Source organism: Homalodisca vitripennis, chromosome 3 (assembly GCF_021130785.1).
Source record: "Homalodisca vitripennis isolate AUS2020 chromosome 3, UT_GWSS_2.1, whole genome shotgun sequence".
NCBI classification, from domain to species: domain Eukaryota; kingdom Metazoa; phylum Arthropoda; class Insecta; order Hemiptera; family Cicadellidae; genus Homalodisca; species Homalodisca vitripennis.
This window is the reverse complement of record NC_060209.1, coordinates 55,963,465-55,989,457: the sequence shown is the minus strand read 5'-3', so window position 1 is coordinate 55,989,457 and position 25,993 is coordinate 55,963,465. Positions and strand designations below refer to the sequence as shown.

Here is a 25,993-nt window from a genome sequence, read left to right as displayed (position 1 = left end):
AAGTTTCGTATAGTATTTTCACTGAGTGGTGAACTAGGTAATCTACTCATTTTCAAAACACATACATAAATAACAAATATAAAGAATAAAACAACAATTAAGCACAAAGCAGTCAGCAGAAACACAACACAACAATAGTAACCACAACGTTCCCGCACAACGAGTAACAGCTGACTACAGACTGATGTATTTGAATCACGTGACTATTGCGAAACAGTGGTACCAACATATAAACATCAAATATAGTTAATTTGGACTTTTGGGATTCCTATATCTTTAAATAACAATTTTATAACGATATTACGAAACGTCCTCGTTTGAGGACGTCGGCGGTTTTCGGCGCAAAAGCCGACGTCCTCATATGAGGACCGTCAGCAGCCAAAGGGTTAATTTACAATTTTTCTTGGCTATAGAAGTTAACCATTCAGGATTTGTATAGCTTCCAAAGGACAGGAGTGATTTAATTGCTGATTTAATTCAGCTATAGTGGTTTCTATTTGTGGCAGGAGAGGATTCTTCCTCCCTTTAGGCACAGGCTGATTATCTCACAATGCTGTATTAAGAAAGAGATGTATAAAGCACTTACGATCATTAAACTGGAACATTTCATTGGATGTTCTCAGCCAAATTAGTTAACTAAAAAAGATAATCAGTTGGAAATTTGATTTGTGTTTTTGAAATTTTATCTTTACATACAACTTACAAAAATAAATTAATAACTACATTTATTTTTTGTATAAGATTTATTAAACGTTACAAATCTTGTTTTAGCTATGAATTCCATGTGTTATAAATCTCCTGACTGAGGAAGTGTAAGTCTTGGTCCTCGAGGAATTTCAGTCTTTTTTTTCTTCTTAATTGGTTCTTTCTCAGGATCAGCCTTTACACTCACCTTTTGTTTGGCATACTTGTACGGATTGACATAGTCTGGATCTCTGTTTGTCAAGTTCAGTTCTTGGCCGACCTGAGCACACAGAAATTATTGTAGAAAACTTGGGTACTCAGAGGAGTTTATTTGCTTTCATTAAACAAGATAATGAAGTGAGACACGTAACTGTCCCACTTTTTTGGAAGTAAAAAATAATTATAAGAAAACATTTAGCCAGCTAATTATTGAATTTAGGTGATTGATTTACACTTAGTAATATGCATCAACCCGTATATTCACATGTAGCTTCCACTAAGCAGTAGGATTCCACCAATAATTGTTAGGATTAAGTGAATTAGTTACTTTTGATCAGTCATTTTGATTGCCTCAGGTAACAGGTATAGTGTGTCAACTGTCCCTAACACTTTAGCACAATACTTTTCTTCCTGTTCAACCTCCTACTGTTGTGAATTAAACAGCGTTTCAATTTCATTATGTCCAAAATTATTTGGGCCAATCCATGGTTGTAGTATATTTTTTATATACTTAATGTAAAACTAGAACACTTATAATGTTAATGTAACATATTTATGATTAATTAATTGTATTTTGAGTAAATTACAAAATCAAAACAACATGTGATTATAACAATAAACTTTTAAAACAGATGGTAGCAGATATAAAACAATTACAATGAGCCTAGTCCAAGTAAATAATTAGCAAACATTATCACCCGCTGAATCTCAAGTACCAACATCAGTAACTTTCACTGCCCAATATTATCAGCTGATACAATCCAAGGTCTTACGGTTATGAAATTTCACAATTTGCTGTTAGTATTGACAGTGTAGTAATTATAGCTCATTTTATGTCCTACAGAATCATTATATCAATTCAATAATTTAATCTAAGTATTATATCAGATATTTGTTTAGACTGAGCCTCATGGAACATACAAAATATGTCAAAGAATTAATTACTCATCAAATCATTCTTCTTCTTCTTCTTCTAAGGGATGAAGAAAACCTGGAAGTGTGTGGTGAAGCCATTGAAACCGATTTACAATTTCAGCAGTCCCACAAAACACTGAAAACATCAGTTCCTCTTGGGGAAATTCACCACCCTTGTTAAAGTAAGCTAAAGATGGTGCAACCTTACTATTGCAGAGCAAACAAAAAGCAGGCGTTCAGCAGTTTCCCATCTACAGAGTGGATCATTCCTGATAATACCAACTCTATAAAGATGTTTTCTCAGAATCAGAAATTCCTCTCAAATGCACATGTTCTGTAATCAGACCCACAATCTCAGAAAACGGGTATCTACTTAAGGAAAGAAGATCACGCACTACCCAGGAAAGTGACTATTTGCAATTGACCTATTTGCAATTTTCATGTTCTCACATTTTCAGTATGAACCCACCTCAAGATGGCCCTAGAGAACTCACACCAGTTAAAGCACTATCATATAAGTCCCCAAGCCCATGTTTGCCAATGCATAAATCATTTCATTCCTCATGACTAGGAACTCAACAGTGATAATATTTATTATTCCGAACTACAATGCTAGAGTGCGCTGAAATCAAGTCTTGTCACTTTTGCAACTGTTATCATTGAATTTTCAATCTATTTTTTATTTAACAAATAAAATTGTTATATTCTAAAAGTTTATACAATTGTATGTAGTTTGTTTAAAAATTTATTTATTCTCCTATTTTGTTGTTTCCATCATGGTTACTCATAAGACCAATGTAATCATATTCGCTTACGCTCAAATTCAATGGATGACATGCACCATCATCCAACTCAGTGTTTCCTACATAGAAATGAAGCTTCATGCAAAATTTCAAGTCTTAGGTTTGTTTGATTTTGGGGACAAACAGGCAGACAGACAAAAATGAAATTTTTTCACTCTTTTGAGTAGTGACTTTGCTAATGCCCAGTCAGTCACTAATAAAACATAAAACTTAGAATGGATCCATTAAATAAAGAGACCTACCAAATAGACAAGCTTGGTGGTGCTAGTATCCAACAGCTGTGTTTGGTTGACAAAGGCAAGACTCCAAGTTAATAGTACTGGCCACTCTGATGTAGAGCGCAGCACAGGCTCAACCACCTCTGGCAGACGCAACACCATTTCTCCAATCAGAGCAGTGTTCTCCAGAACCAGAGACAGAGCTACACAACATATTGTAGAGACATATTTTACACAAATTGTCATGCCAAACATGAAATAGTGTAACTGCTGTAGTTTAAAAATCATTGTTTTAAGTTTTAACATTTATCTAAAAAAAGGTTAACCATATGATAAAATGACTATAAACAGTAATACACATCTTGTAAATGTTTCCATGATTAAAACTGTTGCTTGTGAATCATAAAAATATTTACGATGAGACATAATATTTTGTTTTTAATCTCCTTAAAAATTTCATTCAGCAACTCAAACCACTGTTTTGGGGCAACAACTGTTTGTTACACTTATAACAAATGGAGAAACTGTATTTTAAATGCTCGTGGTTATTCTTATTTTATGACTCATGATGAACGGTAGTTATCTTATTAATGTAAACTCAAAGTTTAAAATCACAACAATTGAATTCTATAAACTCCCCTTGTGGTTTAAGGCACTCACCAAAACCTACTTTGTCTTGCACTTTTAAGTATTATAGTTGTGTAAACTAATAATTAGTTTATTACACTTTATTAAAGCCTATAGGATGATATCAATTATTTATTTATCAAAAAATTGTATGTAACCATAAAAAATTAAAATATAAAAACATCCTCATACTTATTCAACTAATACGTTAAATGACTATCATTAGTCTGATGAAAGAGTGCAATGCAGCACAAATAGAGAGTACAAACTCAATGTGCGTTGGTGCATTGTAATGAATCAAATGTAATGAATTACAATACAAAAAAGGACAAGGAAACAATAAAATTTATGTTTCATATACAAGGGGCTATTCCAAAAGTAACCACCGTTTGGCTATTAAATAAACAATCAATCAGATAAAAATATTTTACTAGGTACACAATTGATAGCGACATTTTCCCTCTATTTTGTACATAATTGCCATTAATACTTAAGCATATAATTTCTTTTTACTAACTTCATAATGTCTTCTTCAACAAATTTTGTTGCCTGCACCTTTATTCAGCTAATGACAGCGTCCTTATCGAAAACCTAATAGCCAAGCCACTTTCATGTGCATAAAGAAATAATATTCACTTGAATCCGAAATTTCAGATTTCTTAACAAAATAAATATTTTAATTTCAAGTTTTATGATGAAAACCATGTAGCTAAAAAATATTTGACACACAAATATCTATCCATTTTATTTTAAATTTAATTCTTAATCTATGGAAACAAAAGTTATAGGCCTACTTTATTTACAAGTTGAGTAACATCAAGTTTTGTTATTTTCCCTTTTTTGCCATTTCTGTGCAAGTAAATGTAACAAGAGTTTTGAAATTCATAGTACTTATGCACTAACACAAAGTTATTTCTGATAAAATAATTTAAATTGTTTATAGCATATATTTAAAAGCTAAAACACTTTTAAATACAATATTTACATCAGTACAAAATGTTTTCAGAAATGTCAAGATAGCTCAAAGACAGATCACTCAAATCATCATCATTGTCCACACCCATGCCACTTGTAACAAAAGTTACTTATTGGTTTATTTTCTCACTTACGGGAAACTGAACGATTCCTTGTACTCATTTTCAAATCAAATGAATAACAAACTAAAATTTAACTGCTATTTAACAAATAAAACTTACCATCTCTAACAGTCTCCGATTCTGGAAAATCACTTACTCCTGGAGTAAATCCAGAGCTTTCCAGAACTTCTCTGCTTTTCAATATTACCTGTGTAACATACGGGTACACATGTATAGAATAAGAAATGATTCAGTTCATACCATTAGTGACCAAAAATTGGTTAGACAAATATTTTTACACAATCAATAAATTTAAATTATTTAAACTACAGATACTATAAAATACAGGCAATAAAACTCCAATATATGTCAAATATTGTAATAAAACACTATAAAATACTAACAATTGATTATATTACTAAGTTTTGCTGTTGTTGCCAGTATATAATTTTGTTATCTGATATCTAAGAAGAATTTTTGTATTGTAAGTGAACTTTTATTACAGATTGTTTTTAATATTAGGTACAGAATGGTAAAATTGTAAAAATATGGCTAAACTGATTACATTTTACAATATGTACATTAACATAAGACATAAAATTTACTCTTATTGTACCATTAGTGACTCAACATGTCATGAGGAGTCGGTGAAAAATCTTAAATGAAAGTGCAAATCAAAAAGCTTTTTGCTGTGAAAAAGATTTGAAGAAAAACATTTGAATAAATCTGTCAAAATTTATTTTACAATGCATATGCTACATACTATGTAAGCCTTACTATTTTCTATTTATGGTGAACTAAAAATTTGACTTCACATTATTTTTAGAATAGTAAGAGCTAAAAGAAGTTGGAGAGCCTCCAGTGGAATTTTTTTAAAGAATATAACACAATATGTGTAGTCTTGAATTAGCTTTTCTAGCCCACAGTAGTAGATAACCTACAACATGAAATTTTAGCCAGTTTTGGTACTTGTTTGACACAGTATTTATACTTGTTTTCCTACAATCTCAAGCAGTACACTCTTTAAATATCAGAAAGACCAAGAAAGCTTTGTAACCATAAAACAACAATTTTTATGAATTTGCTCCTTCTCTTTTGCTATCAATAAATGTGTTGGCTACTTTGGTCCTCATAAATATCAATGTACCACTACTAGTGGTACATTGCACTAGTGGTCGTCAATGAGTTAGCTGCCGCAACTTTAGCACTCTTAGTGGCTAAAAGGCAGAGCCCATGTGGTAGCTGTCAGTACGGTGTATTAAAGTGGGGATTTCCAAACTTTTTAATTTCAGGACCAAACTGACAATTTTGGACCAATTGAGAAAGGTGGGTCAACAATTTCAGTCCATCTTGTCTCCACTTTTGACACCCCTATCATTAAAATAGATTAAATTTGACCATCAAAAAGTTTTGGTCCATAATGGGATTTCATAAAAGTACTTTTGAGAAATTTGTTTACAGATATAAGCTGATTCAAAAACTGAAAACATTACATGTGCAAAGTGTTTTATTCTCTTGAAGTCATCACTCAAAGACCTGCAACATGTTTCAAGAGTTTTTGATATATTATTAATAAACTATCAATGAATACTATTAATTAATAAACCTTGGTTACAAAATAAATTTGAAGACCTCCCTGTAAAATGGAAGAATATCTGCATTCTTTTGGCATTTCCTATAGAACTCTTTCAGAGTTTGCATTTACAGCAAGCTCAATCTGTTCAAGTTGAAATTCCAAAGGTGCATTTCCAAATTCAATTTTTAATGGATTTTAAAATAAGTCAATTTTTTTCCCCAATTGATTTTTTAATACGTTCTAAAGACTTATACATCAAAATTGTTAGAAAAAGAATTTTTGTTTTGAAGTTTCAAATAAAAATAAAAAGTAATGAGTTATAAGATTTTACTTCAAATGCAAACTTGCAAAACCAGTGATAATCTGAAAGCTCTTCTATAGACTTGGCCTGTTAAATTGTGAACAGTTAAAAATCATTGTAGCACCTTTCCTCTGCTTTGCCAATGTACATCACAATGATAAGGCTTCTGGGTGTACTCTTGATTTCTGAAAGAAATGCTTAATATAATTCAATATCTGTTAAATAACTTGTATTACTTCTGTAACCTCAAGGTTTTTACCGCATTACAGAATTTCATGGGTTTCTATATCTTGAACTTCATTCCAAATCCTACTAAGCCTGTTTTAGATCCACAACTGCTTTTTTTCTCCATCTTTAGTTAACCCCTTGAGTCTTATTAGATCAAGTTGGAGTTAAAAATTTGTTTTAAAATATTTTCATTTACCACCGAACAAAGTTTGGTGCAGTAACATTACTTTCTTTAAAATGTTTTCATTTACCACTGAATAAAGTTTGGCACAATAACATTACTTTCTATCTGTCAATTCTTCGATGTTATTAAAATCACTATTTACACTTAGAAAGAAGCACTTCAGCCGAATTAGACACATTCATTGACTCATCCAATTTTAAGGCGAATACCACTTAAAATTCCTGTAGACATCTTCAACTAGTGATTTAGTCACTCAGTGCCTACATCTTCTATTCAATGAGCAACTTTAGCTTATTTGGAGTAAAACTGAGTGAATTCAAAATTTACCCTTTCCCTTTCACTGCAAGTTTTTAGTATCTTTCCATCAGAAAAAGTTTGCCAGCCTTAATTAATGTGTGACATATTTTAAAACTCAAACAGCAGCCTTGTTCTGATGTATACTATACTATTTCAACTACTCAGATATTTTGGAAATAAAAAACAAAGCAGTGTTGCTGTTTACAACCACAAAGTAATCGACACTGAACTTCACAGGGCTCTCACTACACACAGTTTGTCTTGTTTCTTTTACAAATTTACATACCTATTACAAATTTGACAATGTTCACGCTGTTAAGCCCATGCACAATAAAGATTTCATTTCACTTCACACGCTGAAAACTGCAGAGGCAGTGTTTAGTCACTGTCAATAACATTGAAGAAACTGGTATTGAGAATGAGAAAGTAAACCTAGGTTAGGGTAATGGTATTTGTTTTGCACCAGTAACTCACCCATGCTACAGACTGAGCCACGTAACTCAAGCCATGGTTAGTACATGCTTACGAGCCGCCCTTCCCTCTTCACTCCATTTGAGAGCACATGGTACAGTCGACACTAAACGTACTTTTGTCATTGTCAGTTGCTTCTTTTTAGTGGTGCTTCGACTGTGGAGTAGTCTGTACTTAGTTAAGATACAGGCTGAGTGACGTGAGCACTGGGGGGTGATCTATACGAGAAGGGAAGGCTATTTGTGGGAAGCCGTGTAGCAGACATTCCCCAGCACAGATGTATGAGGGGGGTGTCACCCTCCCCTATCCAGATTTCACACCAATTTTTGTTGAGGTTTTTATTCACATTTATTGAGGTGTATACAAATCGCAAATTACCTCTTCATGCCTGCCACAAGTAACTGAAAGTCCATATATAATTGAAAATATACAAGGAATAGCATAATTATGACAAGTCTTGGTCTAATATAAATATAGACTTAAAGCATCACTAACTTATGTACCATATCTGGCTATGTATAGTCACAATATTAATACTCTCATAAGGCCACCAATGATGTAAAGTCAGCAGAGGCCGATCTGCAACAATGTATGTCGTCGTTGGTTTCCAGAGGTTTGTATACCATATCTGACTATATACAGAACACAATATTTAAACCCTCATAAGGCCACAGATGATGTAATGTGGTTAGGAGTGGCTTACCTATAGCAGTATGATTACCACTTGATCGAAAAAACTCCTTACAACTCTCCCGTCGGTCCAATCCCGAAACTTTTCTCAGAGCTCTCTTTTGGAGACAGAAGACTCTATTAACACGTTCGCTACCAGGCGGCGCATATTTGCGCCGCCCGGGTCACCGTGACAGACCAACGTTACAAAATGTGGTTGTTCTACACAGACCGAGAATAATTGGTGTGAGACTAACCACAGACCAAGAATAAAATATTGTTGAATTGAGCTATAATTCAACAAAATAACCTAAAATGTACGTCTGTACTGTTTTTATTTGATATATTGCTGATTTGCGTAATTTTTACGGCTGCGCATATGTGGGACGCTCGGTCTATAGCATCAAAATCTTAACGTAGACCAAGCATCCCATATATGAGCCACTATTTATTTGCTCAGTTACTGTAGGTTTTAGGGTAAGTTTCAATCGAACATGCATATCTTATTATGAGAGTATTTTATTTCATGGTACAAAAGCTCAAACAACAGAGTCATATAAATATAGGTTCATTTAATGTATTATTATACATATCTTATTAGGCTATAGGCCTACAAGAATTTTAATTTTAGAAATTAAAAAAGTAGAATATAAGAAAATAAAGTAGAAATAAAGTTTATTTTATTTCATGGTACCAAAACACAAATGGGATTCTTTTTACTCTACAAGACATAATACACGACTGTTAACCCATATCTTATAACTATCTTACAAAATAAGTGAACATTTATATAAGTTATTAAATTTACACAAATATTCAGAATGTAGGTACCACGTTACATTATATTTAAGTGCTCACACATTCATATTCTAGTTATTGTGCCACTGGTTATAAAAGGTTGGCATGCATAGGCCAAACGGTTTGTTATTTGAGTCTCTGCAGACGGAGCATGTACAAAATGTTTGCTTCCTCTTCTGGTTTCTCTCTCTGCAAACATGGCATCTCAGACGCTTTTACAGCTTCACGGGAGTATGGGCAGACTGTGAAGAGTGGCTGGAGCGAGGATTCCTTAGCATGGGCTTTATCTGAATGTAATTTTTATTACGATGTCCCTGAACTTCAGGTAGGCTGTTTTAGTGGCAAGCCTTGAGAAAATGTAGACACCGTTCGACAGGGAGACGTCTAGCAGGTGGAAAAAAATTTAACAAAACTTAACCTCAACCCTAGTTCAGAAGAAAGAAGCCCGTGGTGTGAGGTTTACAACAAGAACAGTGTAGGCTGCAATGAACAAGTTTATCAACTGTGCGGGACGTAATTTTTAAGATATCTAGAGACCAAGCGTCCCACATGTGAGCCAGACATCCCCATAGACCAATACAAAAGTATCAAGCCTCTAAAATAGACCAGTGAATTTTCAAGGCAATAATAGTGGCATGCAAACAGCGGCGCAAATATGGGACGTCAGTCTATTTGAGGTGCCCTGAGCAGCGCATATTTGGGACGCCGGTGCACGGGTAGAAACCGTGCGGCTCATATTTGAGCCGGCTGGTCTATGGTGACTTTTCTTCACATGGTGGTAGCGAACGTGTTAAAAATTGACACGACAAAAATCCCCAAAATATATGCTGTATCTAATTCTGGACTCGAATAAGCCACTGTAACCCAATCTGACAGTTTCTTGGATAGCAATTGCAGATAAAAACCTCAGAGCATAAATTGCAGAATTAAGCTGTTTTGCATTTAAGACTGTATTTTAAGTGGACACCAAAGAATTTATTGAAAAGGGCACTGTCCTAGAGTGACTATCGAGAAGAAAATTATGTTAAAGGTTTTGTGTAGTTTGAGAGCGAAAATTCATGAGTTAAGTTTTAGTAGTTTGATATGAAGTTTTTTTTTTTTTTGCAGGAAACCAATTAACAAGTCGATCAGAGGTTTCCAATATTTTATATTAGTTTCAAATTTTAAATTAACATTTTATGAAATGATTTGAAAAATTAGATATATACAACCTAATTAATAAAGGGATGAAGCTAAATACTAATCTGTTTTCTGTCTATTAGGGGTGCTATCATCACACTGATTGCTACTAAACCAGAAACTTGGCGACAATCTGTACAAGATTGTGTAAGTAAAGTCAGAATGCTCTGACACCAAGTTGGTGGTGTAATACCGCCCACCTCAAAACCTTAGCTACTTTGTGGACAGTTCTCGTATTTTAATCATAATTGCTCTAATTATCAACTTAATAACAACCCTTTAAACCTAAAATAAGTACATTATAGAGTAGTCTTACATCAAATATAGTTTTTGTTACTGTTTGTATCATCTTGTGCTGCTTGCCTTCAGGGAGTGCTCTCATTTTCTTTACAGCTTCTAACTGTTCCAGTCTACGCAGTTTGAAGAGTTGTTTGACTGAAGTTGTCATGGAATTTTACGTAAGTAATTGTGTAATACAAGAAATTACCTATGAACTAATAATGATGGGTGCAAACGAGACACTGCTTAAAACTGTTCACCATCAAATTTGAGTTGTAAACAAATATATTATATTAAGAGAAATTATAATCAAACAACCTCAATTAACAAAGAACACCAATATCACAACTTAAGTATTCTGTTGTTGATCACACAAACATTTATTAAATACCTGCAATATTAGTTGTTACACACACACCTTTATAACAATAAAGTAAATTTACTCATCTGGATTTTATATTTAAGAAAATATTTTTTCACAACTTCATAATAATGTTTACGGTGGTGATGCATGTTTATAGTTTAACAGTGTATGATACAGTCATTACAAATGATAACATTGTTTTTACTGAGCATATTTTACAGTTACAATTGTAGATTCAGAATGTCCTATTACTGTTTGTCAAAAAACCCATTTAATAACCTACAGATGGATTCACCGCAAGTGAATATTGTGCTTTGAAATCACAAAACTGATAACAATAGCATTAATTCTTCATTAACTAAATAAATGTATGTGGGAATTGGGGAACACATTACAAAATTTCAGTATTTTCATATGAGTAAATGCTTTTAATATTTTTCAATAGCGTTACAACTTTTTAGAAAAAGTCATAACAGAGGAATCTAACTTTCCCATACACAGAACAGACAGGTTTCTTTAGCAAACATATAGTGAAACAAATCTAAACAATCCTTGATCCTTAACATGTTTCGTGTCCAAGGGTTATGTAGAGTAAAAAGGCCATGCGAGATTGAAAATGTAAAAAAATAAAAATATGTTAACATATATTACACCAAAAGCATTTGATTGCTTGGGACATGATCTATTATTGAAGAAAATATCAATGTTGGGTTTTCAGGGCAAATCGAAGGATTAGGTGGTAAGTCATATTGAAGGTCGCAGTCAGATCGTGGAAATCCATAGAACCACTTTTAGATCCCACCCACAACCAGCAACTAGAGGAGTGCCCCAAGGCTCAGTTCTGGTCCTTCCTTATTTGTGCTGCTTACCAATGATTTCAATGACTTCATTAACCACAGAAACATCCTCCCCATTATTTACGTAGATGACACAACACTCATTCTTCAACATGACACTGCACAGAGACTACACTTAACCATTACTAATCCAACTGAAAAAGCTTTACAGTAAGCCTCCAAAATGATCTAGCAATTAATAAATAAAAAAACCATTCAACTTAATTTCAGCAGAAGACACGTTCCGATCCCAGAAGTTCCCACCATCATATTAGAAAACCATTGAAAACTACTTGGTAATTGATACCAATCTTTCCTGGACTGAACTTGTTAATATTCTTAAGAAAAAAACTTGAATCTGAAATGTTTGCAGTAGTAAGAATTAAGTGGACAGCTGGACAAGAGGATGCAAAAGCTGTATATCACGCCTTGGATGGAATCACACATCAGATATGGCCTGCTTGTATGAGGAGGAACATCACAGCAGAACCTCAACTGAATACTGATTCTTCAGAAAAAGGCTATCAGAACACTGGCTAATCTTACTCCAACTGAGATTTGTAAAGAGACTTTTAAATCACTGAGGATTATGACTGTCATCGCTCTGTATATTTACACAGTAGTTGTCTACAAACCAGACAGACCTCAAGAGAGGAGAAAATATCCACTCCTACAAAACACAGAGAGTTTATTACATTTAAACACATAAAACTTAATATTTAATACTTTTATTTTTGTGAGGCCTTTTGAATAAAAGCAAGGCCTCACAAAAAAAAAGAATTAAATATTGGTTTTATGTGTTTAAATGTAAAGTTAACTGTAGCGAATATAAGCTCCATCTTCAACACACAGAGAGCACTATACTACCATCTTCTAGCATACCACATAACACAATATAGCAGAAAACCCTCGAAGATTGGACGGAAAGTCCTCAACTCACTTCCACACAATCTAAAATCATTCATAGGCTAACAACTCAAACGAAACCTTCAAGACTATCCAGCTAATGGATCAGTCATTTTACTCAATGAAGGAGTACTTTGAATGAACATTGTAATGCAACACTAGAACTTTAAAAACTGTAGTAACTCATTTAACTGTTTGACGAATGTACATTTCTTAAAACAATCGTAATAAAAATCTTTTGCTTGATTGACTTATAGACTTAAAATTTTCTATAAACTTCATTTCTATGTAGTAAAATCACTGAACATTTTTAATTTTCTCATCTTACTGTGGGAGGCTCACAAAGGCCTGTTGAACAGGTACATGTAAATGGCAAAAGATGTGGAAGTTCATGTGGTTTAGTTCTATTCAAATGAAAAGGGGTGATTAGACACACTTAGTGAGTTTTCTAGAAAAAGACATTGAAACATGTTTAGACCAAATTTGTTCACAATCAGGCAATTTAAAAAAGGGGTGGTTATTGTACCTACCAAAAGATAGATCTTTTAGGGAATAGTTAACACAGGCTTTTAATGATCTCTTTCATGCTTATTTATTTGGACATTTTCATTTTAATGGAACAAGTACTTGTATTCCCAAACTCCTTACAATATTTTTTGGTGGTAAGTTTCTAGCATAAAATAGACATTGACTTAAAATTTTGCATGTAACCTCAGCGAAGTCTGTTACATAACATAAAGTGTGGCACACTCCTTTTTTGTATAGTTGTGATAAAATAATTGTATTTGTATATTTGTTATTTAATTTTGATTAGATAAACTATTATAATATATCCTATCAATGTTTACTTTTTTGCAATATTAATATGAACATTTAAAATCAGTCGTTTTTATTTTATTATATATAATAATAATTATTGGCCTATTATAATATAATTATTGGCCTTAGCCCTCCCACTCATTCAAATCGGATTCCAGTCTCTTTTTACACTTACTGAATTGCTTGAAGCTAAAATTCGGATCCTTACCAGGCATTACATAATATGCATATACTCGATAGTATTAATATTTTATTTATTGCTGTAAAAAGGAGATTGTAAGCTAACTCTATGGCACAGTTTCCCGATATTATACTGTTCAGGTGTAATAATCTATTCACGAATCGATGACATTGATTCATCACCTGTTGTTATTACAACTGTTATTGAGTTAGCTTGTTTCTTATGTTTTGGGTTCAGTTTGTTGGTATTGTACTATTTAAAGTGGATATTAGTGACACACAAATATGTATTTATTAATGTAGGCCTAACTTTTAGATTAAAAAGTACTATATTTTTAATCGTTGCTAAGTAATAAGCAAGAAGAGCAAACCATTTTTACCTTTTTCCGAACCATATCCTACTAAAAAAACAACATAATTTTATTTTTTAGTGGGTTACACTTTACTATAAAAAAGCATAGGTTATAATTTACTGCGTCGGTTGCAGTGTAATAAGCGGCCACAAAGACAATCGAATCAGCGAACCAAATTATCGATTAGAAATAACTAAACTATCAAATACAAAACCATTCTATTATATTTTCAATATTTTTTCAAATTAATTAAAACAATGAAAAATCACTTGTGTGGTATTTAAGTAATGACCGCAACTACAATGGTGATAAACTTTGTTATTTGTGTTACAAGCTATCAGATATGCATCCTTTAAAATAATAAAAAGTAGGGGGTATGGTACGATAAGCGGACCCGGTTTTTTATATCGAAGAATATAATCATTGATACCTAATATTCGCATCTTGAATCCTAGACTATCAATTGATATAAAAGTATATATAGTCCTAAATAACAATCATATGTTTTAAATTAAAATATGAGTATATAGGAAAACTCATAATTAATTAAGAAATTACATAAATAATAAACAAACCAGAACGAGATCGATCAAACAGGAAAACTCATAAATAATTGAGGCACAATTCATATGGTTTATGTCATAATTATTGAATTGTTTATAATTATACACATGTAATTATATATTATTACGTGTATATATGATAATAATAATTATTATTGGTACATGTACATGTATATATAATATTAATAATACGATTACGTGTATTAGTTGACAGTGTTTACAGCTGTAGATATAGATTAAGTTAACTGTTCAAAATAATTAATAATCAGTATCAATTGGTTATGTCAATCGTTATGATTAAGTAATATCGTTTGCCAATTTCGATATAAAAAACCGGTTCCACTTATCGTGCCCTACCCAAAGTAAGTTTAACAAGTTGTTTTTTGTACACACATATATACTTTTTAAGTAACCATTAAATAATTACTTTTTGGATGTAAAAAAATAGCTGAACTATACCATAATATAAAATACCTATAAAGTAATTCAGTTTGTTATTCAGTTATTATTTGGTAACAGGTTACTGGAAAGTAATACCTCTACACGTTATTTCGTAATTGGTTATTGACAAACAGTATTTCCTGCTTGTAGCGCCCATTACTCAAACCATACCATACCATAAACAGGATTGAATTAATTTGGAACAATAATATCAAACTGAATTACGTTATAGACTTTTAAGACTGTATTATATAGAAGCTGTATCTTTATAGGCCTATGTCAAAGACTTATTGGGAAAGTAACAGCCAGAGCAGCAAAATACGAGTTTCGCATTATTAACTTATTGGAATCGTCCTACTGAACAAAACAACATGATAAGGTTTCACAGGGTGCAAATCAGAAATAACAAAGTTGTAGAACATAAAAAATGGAACTACTTTTCACACGCAGAGCAATATTTCCGTGTTCCACGTGACCTTGTGTGACCGTGATTCAACCTTGTGATGACGTCATCGAATGCGCCACCATCTTTGGAAACGTAAATTAAATATAATATGGAAATGAGCAGATTTTTAACCCAAATGAACAATGTTTTTCTTAATTTCGAGCTACAAATGAACGAGTTGTTATCGGGTTAGGATGAGTGCCTCCGGCCATCAGCGCAGGCTGCGGCAGCCACATCAATGAAAGAAAAACATCCCTCAAGATAGTACCTATCAGTAAAATATCAAATTCTAGAGGGGCTGATCAGAAATATAAATTGAAAATTAATACAAAGAAATGTATGTAAAGTGTAAAAACCATAATAAATCATGTAAAAACCCAATATTAATATATACATGGAAAGTAATAGAAAAAACTTACCATTTAAAGGAAATCTTGTTTCGGTCAAAAAGTAAACTCCTAACATGCCCAACAAAACACACAATTCGTCTAACTAGTGGATGGTTTATCATGTTTAACAAGCTGTCACTCGATCCGAACAAACTACAGTACACAATATCTTGTGAAGCACTGGACCACAGCTCCAGAGAGCTAAGATAAAAGATATGCTATCAGTCCCAGCCACAGATAACATTGAAGTACACAGATATCGAGACATACAACACACTAACAGAACATTAAAAACTTAACTATTTATGAACAACCCCCTAAAACTATGTATTGTTCTAGTTGTGATTCGATATTATCGATCATTCTAGTGTTGGACGCTTATCATACTGCAGTTGCCAGTATTTTGAATGCATTAAATGACAATATTGTTCAAAATAAATACAAAAAAGTAAAATTATTTGGATGGTATTTGAGTAATAGCCTCAAGTACAATAGATGTACATTATTTGTGCCACTACATAGGTATATTTGAATGCTTTGCCTCATTTCTATGACTTCAAATGAAAGCTTTAAAAATAGAAACAATAGGGTAGCTTTTCAGAATGAAAGGATAGGCAGATGGAGGAGTTACACATTAGAGAAACCTATTTAGTAGATGCACCTCTTGATATAAAATTAGCCTATCACAATTTTTCTCTAATGAATTGACAGATTATAACAAACTTCAACCACTGGACTACTTTTGTGATTCAAACTTATAAAAGGATACACAATTCTTCTTTCTGTTGGCTGACAACCTCATTATTTCTTACTGTTAGAATGAATACACACTCAATTAGACAAACAAATAATACAGTTGTTTTGTTCAACATGAGTATAGAAACAAAGTGTCACCTATATGTACTTGTAGTAAAACTTGACATTTTTCTGAATTGGAATTCTGGTTTTGTTTATCAGTATGTCATTTTTAAGTTGAGGTTAGGTTGAATAGGCTACTTTTTAGTCAAGGACATCTAAATATTCAAAATTAAGAGGTAACGTGCAAAGAGTATGAAAGAATAACTTTATCCTTGCTAAGGAACGTTAGGATTCTTTATCCTTGCTAACTTTATTTTCAGGATTCATAGGATAAAGCATGTAATGTTAACATAAATAATATCTTTAAAAAACAAACGTGAATATTAAGTCCAAGGTAGTTTGTTTTACAATAATACCTGTTTATAACACATGAATATATGTTTATTATTCATTAAGATATTTATCAATTTTGATCTCATAAGTAACCTGCTACTACATTCTGTGACTTATGTGGAAATATCGCAAAGAACGTGTTCATTTTGCTCCCTTAGCTTATGGTATTGTTTACGATTTAATGGGGTGAATTTATTACTAGTGTACCCGTTGTTCGAAATCTAGAAATGTTTACTGATTTTTTTATACTTAGATAAATCCACAATTTCCACTAAATCTAAAAAAAGTTTTCCCACAATCCTAATCGTTTCTACATACCATATATAAGAGACAGTGGAGTAAATAACTTAATAGTGTGCAAATATAATAGTGTATACAAATACATAATGTAATTAGAACGAAAATTAAACAATTATAATAGATTATTTTATTAAACCTTACAGAAGCCAAATCGTGTGCCCTACACGCACAATTTTGTAAAATTTTATTTAATGGTAATGTTCAGAGTTTTCTTAACGAGTATGTATTTATTTGCAAAGGACATAAATCCTATGTATACAATATTTATAGCTGAATCATATTTAATAACTATACTATTTAACATAACACATAACAAAACATTGTCAGCAAAAATATAGTTCAAAGTAAAAGACTTTTATAAGATGTAAATAAATACTAATCGGCCTATAGTTTTCATAATGTCCTTATTATCCTTATTGTGGACTGGAACAAACTTGATATGCTAGAGAGTACTCGGAAACTCTACACTACAGAGTGTAGATACAGATACAAAAGTAGATTACATAAGCAAATGGTTCACTTATAAAATAGGCTGTTTTAAGATTGTCGCTTTCAGTCCAAACAATCCAAGGCAAGACTTTTATTAAGATGCTAATAATTGTAATCAGTGCAAGGCTCATTTACATTTCCTAAGAAATCCATGTAGTTATTTACTACCCTAGGTGAAATGCTAGATACAACACCCCCAACCTTATCAATAAAGAATGTATTAAATTCATCAGATATCAAACAGAATTAGTAGATTTAGCTTTTGCATTTACACTGGTCAATAAATTTACAATGGACCAAGTGGCTTCGAGTTTGTACATTTACATACATTTTTAGTGGTCCTTGATTGGTCCAGCTCCGACTCCATAGGATTTACAGACATAGTCAGAAAGGGAGTCAACATGTTGACAGGTCATAATATGCCACATGCAGCAGACGACTCTAGTTTGTTTCTTAACCTAACTTGTTCATCCGTTAAGACACTCATTTTATTACTTAAGTTGTCATATACAACCCCTTTAATAATACTAGCAAGCTTATCAACGGTCAAGTGAAGGTTTAGAATGTCGTCAAACTTAGCATTACTAATAAAACTACCAAGCCGATTTCTACAAGTTCACAAAACCACCTCACAATAGAACTTATGTCAATAATCTTTTGTGATCTTTTGACACATTCACACAATCGATATGGTACCATTTTCAGATACGCCATCACACTGCAAGCCATCATCACTCTTCATTTACTACCGGTGCAATTGTTCATTTCGTACATAAAGTATGCCGTACACCGTCGACCATTCCCGTGTATTAGTGCACTTTATAGAACAAGTCTTGTGATTTCGTTCTACCAGGATCACGCAGCGCTACAAATAAAAATAACTAAGGACTGCTACTGGTATCATTCAGTAGGTTGATGAGAATGAGAGTCATACCTAAAGGGGACTTCAACCAGAACCACCCTCGGCCCCGTCAATGAACTCGAGAAACCATCGAGCTCCTCCTTGAACTCAATACAGCACCCGTTTACAATGTTATTGTACCTCTCATTAAAATAATAACATAATTTTTACTCATAGTGGAAGCTTTAATTTTTGCACTTTTGAGTATTTCGTCATTCTTAGCGTTAGGTTTTACAAAAGCGAACACACTAGCATCACTGGATTTGCTTCAAGATGGCCGATTTGCCTGTCTGATCTGACTAGTGCTCCGACTATTATTTGCTACTATTATTAGGCTTGATATTGTGTAAGTTATATGTGCCTAATTGTTTAAATTGTCATGCAATAAAGTTATAAATGAACAGTCTTTTCTTTTGATTTTCTACTAATAAACAAGTTTTAGCGAATTCGATCAGTCTTGTATTGTCAATAACACCAGTGTCTGTCTGCCTGCATCTGTGTTGGATTGGATTGCGTCGCACTTTTCTTTCTTTCTTCCTTCCTCTTGTTTGCTGAATTTCAGCAGGTTCTGCTTACTTTGAGCATGGAACCTCGATAAACATTCTTGTATGTATGACCAGTTTACACTTTTTACACACAGTAAGTTCACTATTGCACTCAGTATCCACGAGGGTTGTATGCTTGGAGACAAGGTTATTCTTGGTGTTCTCGGTGTTGTGGGTGTTTTCTGTTTTGTTTTCTATTTTTTTTTTATTTGTTAGTTTTAGTCACAACCTATTAAGTCACAACCTTAAGTCTATTGTTAATACTTCCTATTGTTTGTTGTGTTACTTTGAAAGAAGTTGGGGGAATTTCTTTAAGGAAGGTATTTGATGTGTGTAGGATTAAATAGGAACGGTTGTGCACCCAACTCCAAGGGTAGAATGCTTCACGCCAGAGACCCTTCAGGCGGCTTCCAAGTCCAGAAACAGGAAATGAGCCCTGGAGAGAACATTTTGTTATAACCCATGGTGAAGACATTCATGTTCTTAAGACAGGTCACTTTCAAGACTTCAAGTTATGTTAGTATGTTTTTTTTTATATATTACCTTATTTATAGATTTAAGAAAACTTACAATTTCCAGTATTATTTCCATATCAAAGCTCGTTAAAAGATCTTTCAATATATAAGGTGGATCTATTTTCTTCGCTTTCAGTTTAGTGAGCAATTCATGTCTGAAGTCGTTATATTGCACACAATCAAAGATTAAATGTTGAAGACTTTCTATGGAACCTGCATTGCATTTGAGGCATAACGGAGTGAAATAACAATTTATTTTAAATAGAGTTTCATTAACCCAAGCATGTCCAATTCTTAGTCTATTTATCGTTACTATTTTATTTCTACTCAGTTTGTAATTATTATTATACCATGGGGAGGGGCTATCAGGGGCAAGTAGTGATTGTTTAATTGCGCCAACAAAATCTTCCAATGACACTTTAAAATCTGTTGGTTCTTCACCTGCTTGGGTTGCTTCTTTTGCCAGCCATGTTCATTGGGAACTATCCCCACATGACTTGGTACCCATTGAAAAGTGAAGTATTTAATACCTCTCATCATGCAGATTGTAATGGCTGATGCCAGATTTTCTTCATAATCTGCTGAACTTGCTGCCTTTATGGCTAGTATAGCAGCTTTTGAGTCAGAACATACTACAATGTTATCATAATTTTGTTCGTTTGCTATTTCAACAGCTTTCTTTATGGCATACAGTTCTGCGGAATAGCTGGATGCCTGGTTTGGAAGTTTATATTTGTATTCTATTTTTAAGTCCTGTATATACACGGCAGAGCCTGCGCCATCCTTGCTTCGTGAGCCATCAGTGTAAATTCTTAGATAGTTTTCATATATTTCTTTCTCATTAATTCTAGAAATAATGCTTTAATGGCTTCTGGTGGGAGTAATGATTTTTTCCCAACTGTGTCATCAATCTCTAGTTCAAATGATATTTTTAAGTTCTTAAGCAGTAGGGGGCTATCAACGAATTCCAAAAGATTTGAATCACTTACTGCAATATTGTTTAGATTCGCCAGATTATCTACTGTGTTCACCAGTTCCATGTATATAGGTTTGGTTTTTTTGACCCAGTACTTATGATGATAAGCTACTGCATGTAAATATCTTATATTCACATAGCATGGGTGTTGTGGATTACTTAGTGTTTTAAACAATATTTTCTCTGTTAAGAATTCTCTCCTTATATGTAAGGGAGGTAATGCTGCCTCTGCATGCAGAGTATTAGTTGGGGAAGATTTCATAGCTCCGAGAATGCATCTTAAAGCATGGGTTTGGACTATTTGTAGGCTTTTAAGGTTGACTTTTGGGGCATGACCAAAAACAAAGCAACCATACTCCAGCTTAGATCTAATTACACTTTTATATACCTTTGTTAGAAGCTGCGGGTGGACACCTAGCCTCCCACAAGCCAGTGACCTCAGGATGTCAAGGTCTTTTAGGGATTTGCTTACCAGTGATTGGATGTGCTCCTTAAAGTTTAATTTATTATCGATTATAATACCTAAGATCTTATGGCTATTGACTACAGGAATGACTTGATTGTCAACAGTCAATGTGGGATTTATGATTTCTTTCCTTCTACTTATTATGATAATTTTACACTTTCTTGGATTTATATTAAGCGATACCTTTAACAGGTACTGTTCAAGGCTGGACAAGGCTTCTTGGATCCCAGCTGCACTAATGTCTAGCTCTTTATGACTACAGATTAGGGTTATGTCATCTGCGTACAGTAGAGGTTGTACCTGTCTTGGCATATACCTACCGATGTCTGCAGTATACAGTGAAAATAATATTGGACTGAGCACACACCCCTGGGGAAGGCCTCTATATGCAGCTCTGATGAAGGTACCCTGATTGCTCATGAAGGTCAACCTTCTACAATTAAACCATTTAAAAATGTGCATTATAAATTTTGCTGGGATTCCTAAAACATATAACTTACTTGCAAGTGTTGGTATGGAGACTGAGTCATAGGCGCTACTTAGGTCCAGGGATGCAACAACTGCAGTTCTATCGTTTGTAAGGCTTACCTGAGCTTCGTTTATCAGGGTCAGCAGGAAGTCATTGCTTCCACTCTTCTTTTTGGAGAACCTGCGCTAGTTTTTTTTGCCACTGCCATCTGTATCGTACATTGTTCTTCTGAAGTTAGCACTATATGAAATTCTCAAGAATTCTGGTTGATATATCTTTTGCACAGGGATCACTATTGTGGTGGATCGAGTAGCTGCAAGTGGTCTCGGTTATTATACTATATGAAAAGTTAGTTATTCTTGCGAACTACGGAAGATTTCTATGGATTATAGATTAGTTTGGTGATCATTATTGTGGAGAATTGAGTAGCGACAAGTGGTCTTTGTCATTATATATCTGATAAAAAAAATAATAAAAGGCCAAAGTCCTTATTATCTCTGGTGCAATGGGTACGACTTGTGAGGAAACCTGCCCTGTTTGTTTAATAAAGGTACTTGATTCTGATGATGGAATTGCTTGTGACAATGAGTGTGAGCGTTGGTTTCATATTGAGTGCGTGCGGTTGTCTAAATCTGAGTATTCTAAATACGCTAGTGACAATAATGAAAATGGGTTTGCAATCGTGTGGACTGCGTACGCATTGCTGATCAGCCAATTAACAAATTGTTGTCCCAGATATCTGATTTGTCCTCGAAAATGTCAACTCTGATAGCAACAATAGATTCTATCAAGACAGTGTCCTCTGACGTTGCTGGTATAAAAAACGATTTAAAGGCTCTAAACAACAAGTTGGATTCTTTTGGACCACGATTAACGGAGTCTGAGTCTCGAATCACTGTGTTAGAAACAAAGGTATCTGATATACAAACTCAATCTGCGCCGGGGGGAATCAGCCCTGAGGAAATTCTTCGGAAAATAAATGAACGCTCAAAATGCCTTTCTAATGTTATAATCTACGAGCTTCCCGAATCTAAATCAAAGGATGCAAGTGATCGGAAGAAATATGATCTGGAAAAGGTTCGGACTGTGGTCTCTACGGTGTGTCCGAGTGTTGATACAAAGAACCTGAAAGCGTACAGATTGGGGGCGTGGTCCAATAACCAGGGTGGGTGTCACCCGCTAAAGGTGATTCTAAAGGACCAGTTTGAGTCTAGGAAGATAATAGAGAGTTTCGATGAAGATGTGGTAAGAGCCTTTGGACGAGTCTTTTGCTAAGCTGTCTTTAGGTAGGGACAGAACTAAAAGAGAGCGTCTTCAACTAGCAAAGTTGAGAGAAGTGCTTCAGTTAAGGACTTCTGCTGGGAGGTGAATTTAACTATCAAGTTTGTGCATGGAGTTCCAACAATTGTACAGAAAAATAAAAAAAAACTAGGAACTTTCAACGGACAGAGGCCTCTTTGTATGTTGTATCAGAATGTGAATGGTCTTAGGTATAAACTGTCAAGTCTGAAAGTTTTAGCTCCTTTGTGGGCTTACGATGTACTTGTTTTTAGTGGAACTAATCTTAATGAATACATCAGGAACGAGGAACTTGGTCTAAACAATTATAATATTTATCGGAAAGATAGGAATGAAGAAACCAGCTCCAAGCTGAGCGGTGGGGGTGTGTGTTGGTGGCAGTGTGCAAGGAGTTGAAATCATGGTCAGTCCATACCTCCGCACCTGAAATTGAATCTTTGTTTGTAGCAGTCGGTTGTTTGAATTTTGCATTGTGGTAGGTGGGGTTTATATTCCACCAAATCATCCCCCCGGTGCCTATGCTGCCTATTGTGAGTCAGTCGAAGAAGCTTTTACTGAGCTTTCAAAGTATAGTGACATTATCATAGTGGGAGACTTCAATCTTCCAATGACCGACTGGCGCAGTATGAAGATGGGTGACAATTTTAATTTAAGTGCCCAATACATTTTTTACATGGACACAACATTAGATCTTCAACAATATAACAATACTCTGAACGAGAGAGGAGTCATCTTGGACTTGATCTTAGCCTCAATGAAGTGTACCTCGGTGAGCCCTGCCGTTGACACAGTATTGCAGCAGGACAGACATCATCCTGCCCTGGAAATTAACTTCGGAGTTTCTTCCTCTATACAACGGGATCCTAAGCGATTTCAAAGGGACTTAAATAGGTGCAACATGGATAACGTCTTCTCATGGATTCAGGATACTCCCTACCCTGTTCATTGTGATGATGTGGAGACTGCGTTCATGGGCTTTTGCCAACAACTGGAAAAAGTCATCGTTGAAAATTCCCCCATAAGATATATTGGAAGTAGAACGTTTCCACGCTGGTTCTCGAAGGAATTGGGGAATTGGGTTATCAGGAAGAAGATTGCTCATAAGACTTTTAAATCCACTCTTAGAAATGAGGACTACTGGCGTTTTTGTGGATTGAGAAGGTCATGCAGTATTCTCGCTAGGGTGTGTTATGATTCATATATTCAGAGGTTAAATTCGGCAATCCCGGAAAACATCAAGGCTTTTTGGGCGCATGTGAACTGTCAAAGAAAAAACCTGGGGATACCATCAAGAATGATTTACAATGACGTTAGTACGCAAGATCCTTCAATAATGTGTGACTTTTTCCCAGGTTCTTTGCATCTGTGTACCGGTTGCCAAGAAGTAATCCCTCTACATACCCTCTTCAGCCAAATGCAAGCTTGTCATCGTGCTTTGTTGATTGTACTGATATGGAAAAAAAGGCTTGAAGCTCTGGACTCCTACAAGGGTTCTGGCCCTGACTGTATACCACCCAGAGTCATAAAATATTGCTCTAGTGCAATTGCCCCCCACCTCACTATTTTTTTCAATCTGTTGATGAGTAAAGGAGTTTTCCCCCAGAATCTTAAGGCTAGTTATGTTACTCCAATTCACAAATCTGGTGACTTGGGGGATGTTCAAAACTACAGACCTGTAGTTATACAGTCGTGTCTGGCCAAGATATTTGAAAGCATCGTTTTGGATTTCATTTCTTTTTCTTTGAGGAGCTCTATTTGCCCCGAACAACATGGGTTCTTTGCGGGTCGCTCCACGTCAACTAATTTGGCTGTTTTTCATAACACTGTAATCCAGTCCTTCTCTAGGAACACTCAGATCGACACAGGCTACCTGGATTTCTCTAGGGCTTTTGATCGTATTAGCCACGTCCACCTGATCAAAAAACTTGAGGCCTTTGGGATCCATGGTGTTTTGCTTGACTGGTTTGAGTCCTACCTTAAAAATATACATCTACAAGTGCGGTTTTGGGGAGCAGTTTCTGAACCGATACCCGTTCTGTCAGGCGTACCTCAGGGCTCACTCCTGGGACCTATTTTGTTCAGCCCGTTTATTAATGATGTGGGCGACAGGCTTTCAACTAATTTCTTGTTGTTTGCAGATGATGCTAAAGTCTTTGTCGAGATAACTGGTCCTGATGATTGCCGTAGATTACAAAATAACCCGGATGGTCTTGTAGAATGGTGTGTGTTGAATGACATGGCCTTGAATCCGGACAAATGTTTTGTGATGACATTTGCACGTTCTCGGTCAGCTCTTGAGTATGGTTATGCTATTGGAGGTGACAATCTGAAGCGAGTGGAGAGTGCAAAGGACCTTGGAATAATAATGGTACCTAATCTTGACCCTCGGGAGCACTTGCAACATATTTCTAAAAAAGCCAACGCTTCCCTTGGATTTGTCATAAGAGCCTCACGTGATGGTCTTTCTGTTCCCTCATTGAGACATCTCTTCATCTCGCTGATCAGACCACATCTGGAGTATGCGTCCGTGGTGTGGGCTCCTTCCCAGAAAAACCATTGTGACCTACTGGAAAGAATTCATATCAGATTTTTGAAGTCAGTTGGATTCCGGCTGGGATTTAACTATAGGGAGGTTCCGGTGACAACGCTAAGGGATGCTCTTGGACTGCCCCTGCTGGAGTCAAGAAGAAGGTATCTGGACCTGATGTTTCTGCACAGACTGCTAAATGGTAGTATCGACTGCCCCGATCTCCTCGGCATGGTGGATCTGCGTGTTCCAGTCGGAGGCACCAGATCAAGAAACCTCTTTGGAAAAACACATCAGCTAACCAGCTACGGCTACCACAGTATCATCCCTCGTTTACTGAGACATGGGAACTCTGTTTCAGCACAGGCCGACTTCTTTGGCTCTTCACCCACTACCTTCAGGGAAACATATTACACTCGTGATTATTCAAGAAATTTTCTACTTGTTCTTTTTCTAGTCTTCTCTTCTTTTTGTTCTTAGGCATAGCATTTAAAA

General features: G+C 34.7%; 1 protein-coding gene across 1 annotated transcript; it reads right to left on the bottom strand.

Annotated features, from left to right (window-relative positions):
* Positions 1-724: 724 nt before the first annotated feature.
* On the bottom strand, positions 725-16,915 carry LOC124356905 (coiled-coil domain-containing protein 134-like). The gene is made up of 5 exons (XM_046808199.1): positions 16,590-16,915; positions 10,562-10,680; positions 4,663-4,750; positions 2,864-3,042; positions 725-964 (listed from the first exon to the last, which is right to left on the bottom strand). Exons 1-5 carry the CDS (start codon positions 16,690-16,692, stop codon positions 788-790), a joined length of 666 nt encoding a protein of 221 aa, XP_046664155.1. The 5' UTR covers positions 16,693-16,915; the 3' UTR covers positions 725-787.
* Positions 16,916-25,993: the final 9,078 nt, after the last annotated feature.

Bases quoted from the DNA above. Each gene is read 5' to 3' on its own strand.
- LOC124356905 (XM_046808199.1), bottom strand. From the start codon at position 16,692: ATGTTGAACAAAACAACTGTATTATTTGTTTGTCTAATTGAGTGTGTA. The intron at 3,043-4,662 runs GTAAGTTTTATT...TATGTTGTGTAG, and splicing joins ATCGGAGACTGTTAGAGATG to CTCTGTCTCTGGTTCTGGAG. The intron at 965-2,863 runs GTAGGTCTCTTT...CTGTGTGCTCAG, and splicing joins CCACCAAGCTTGTCTATTTG to GTCGGCCAAGAACTGAACTT.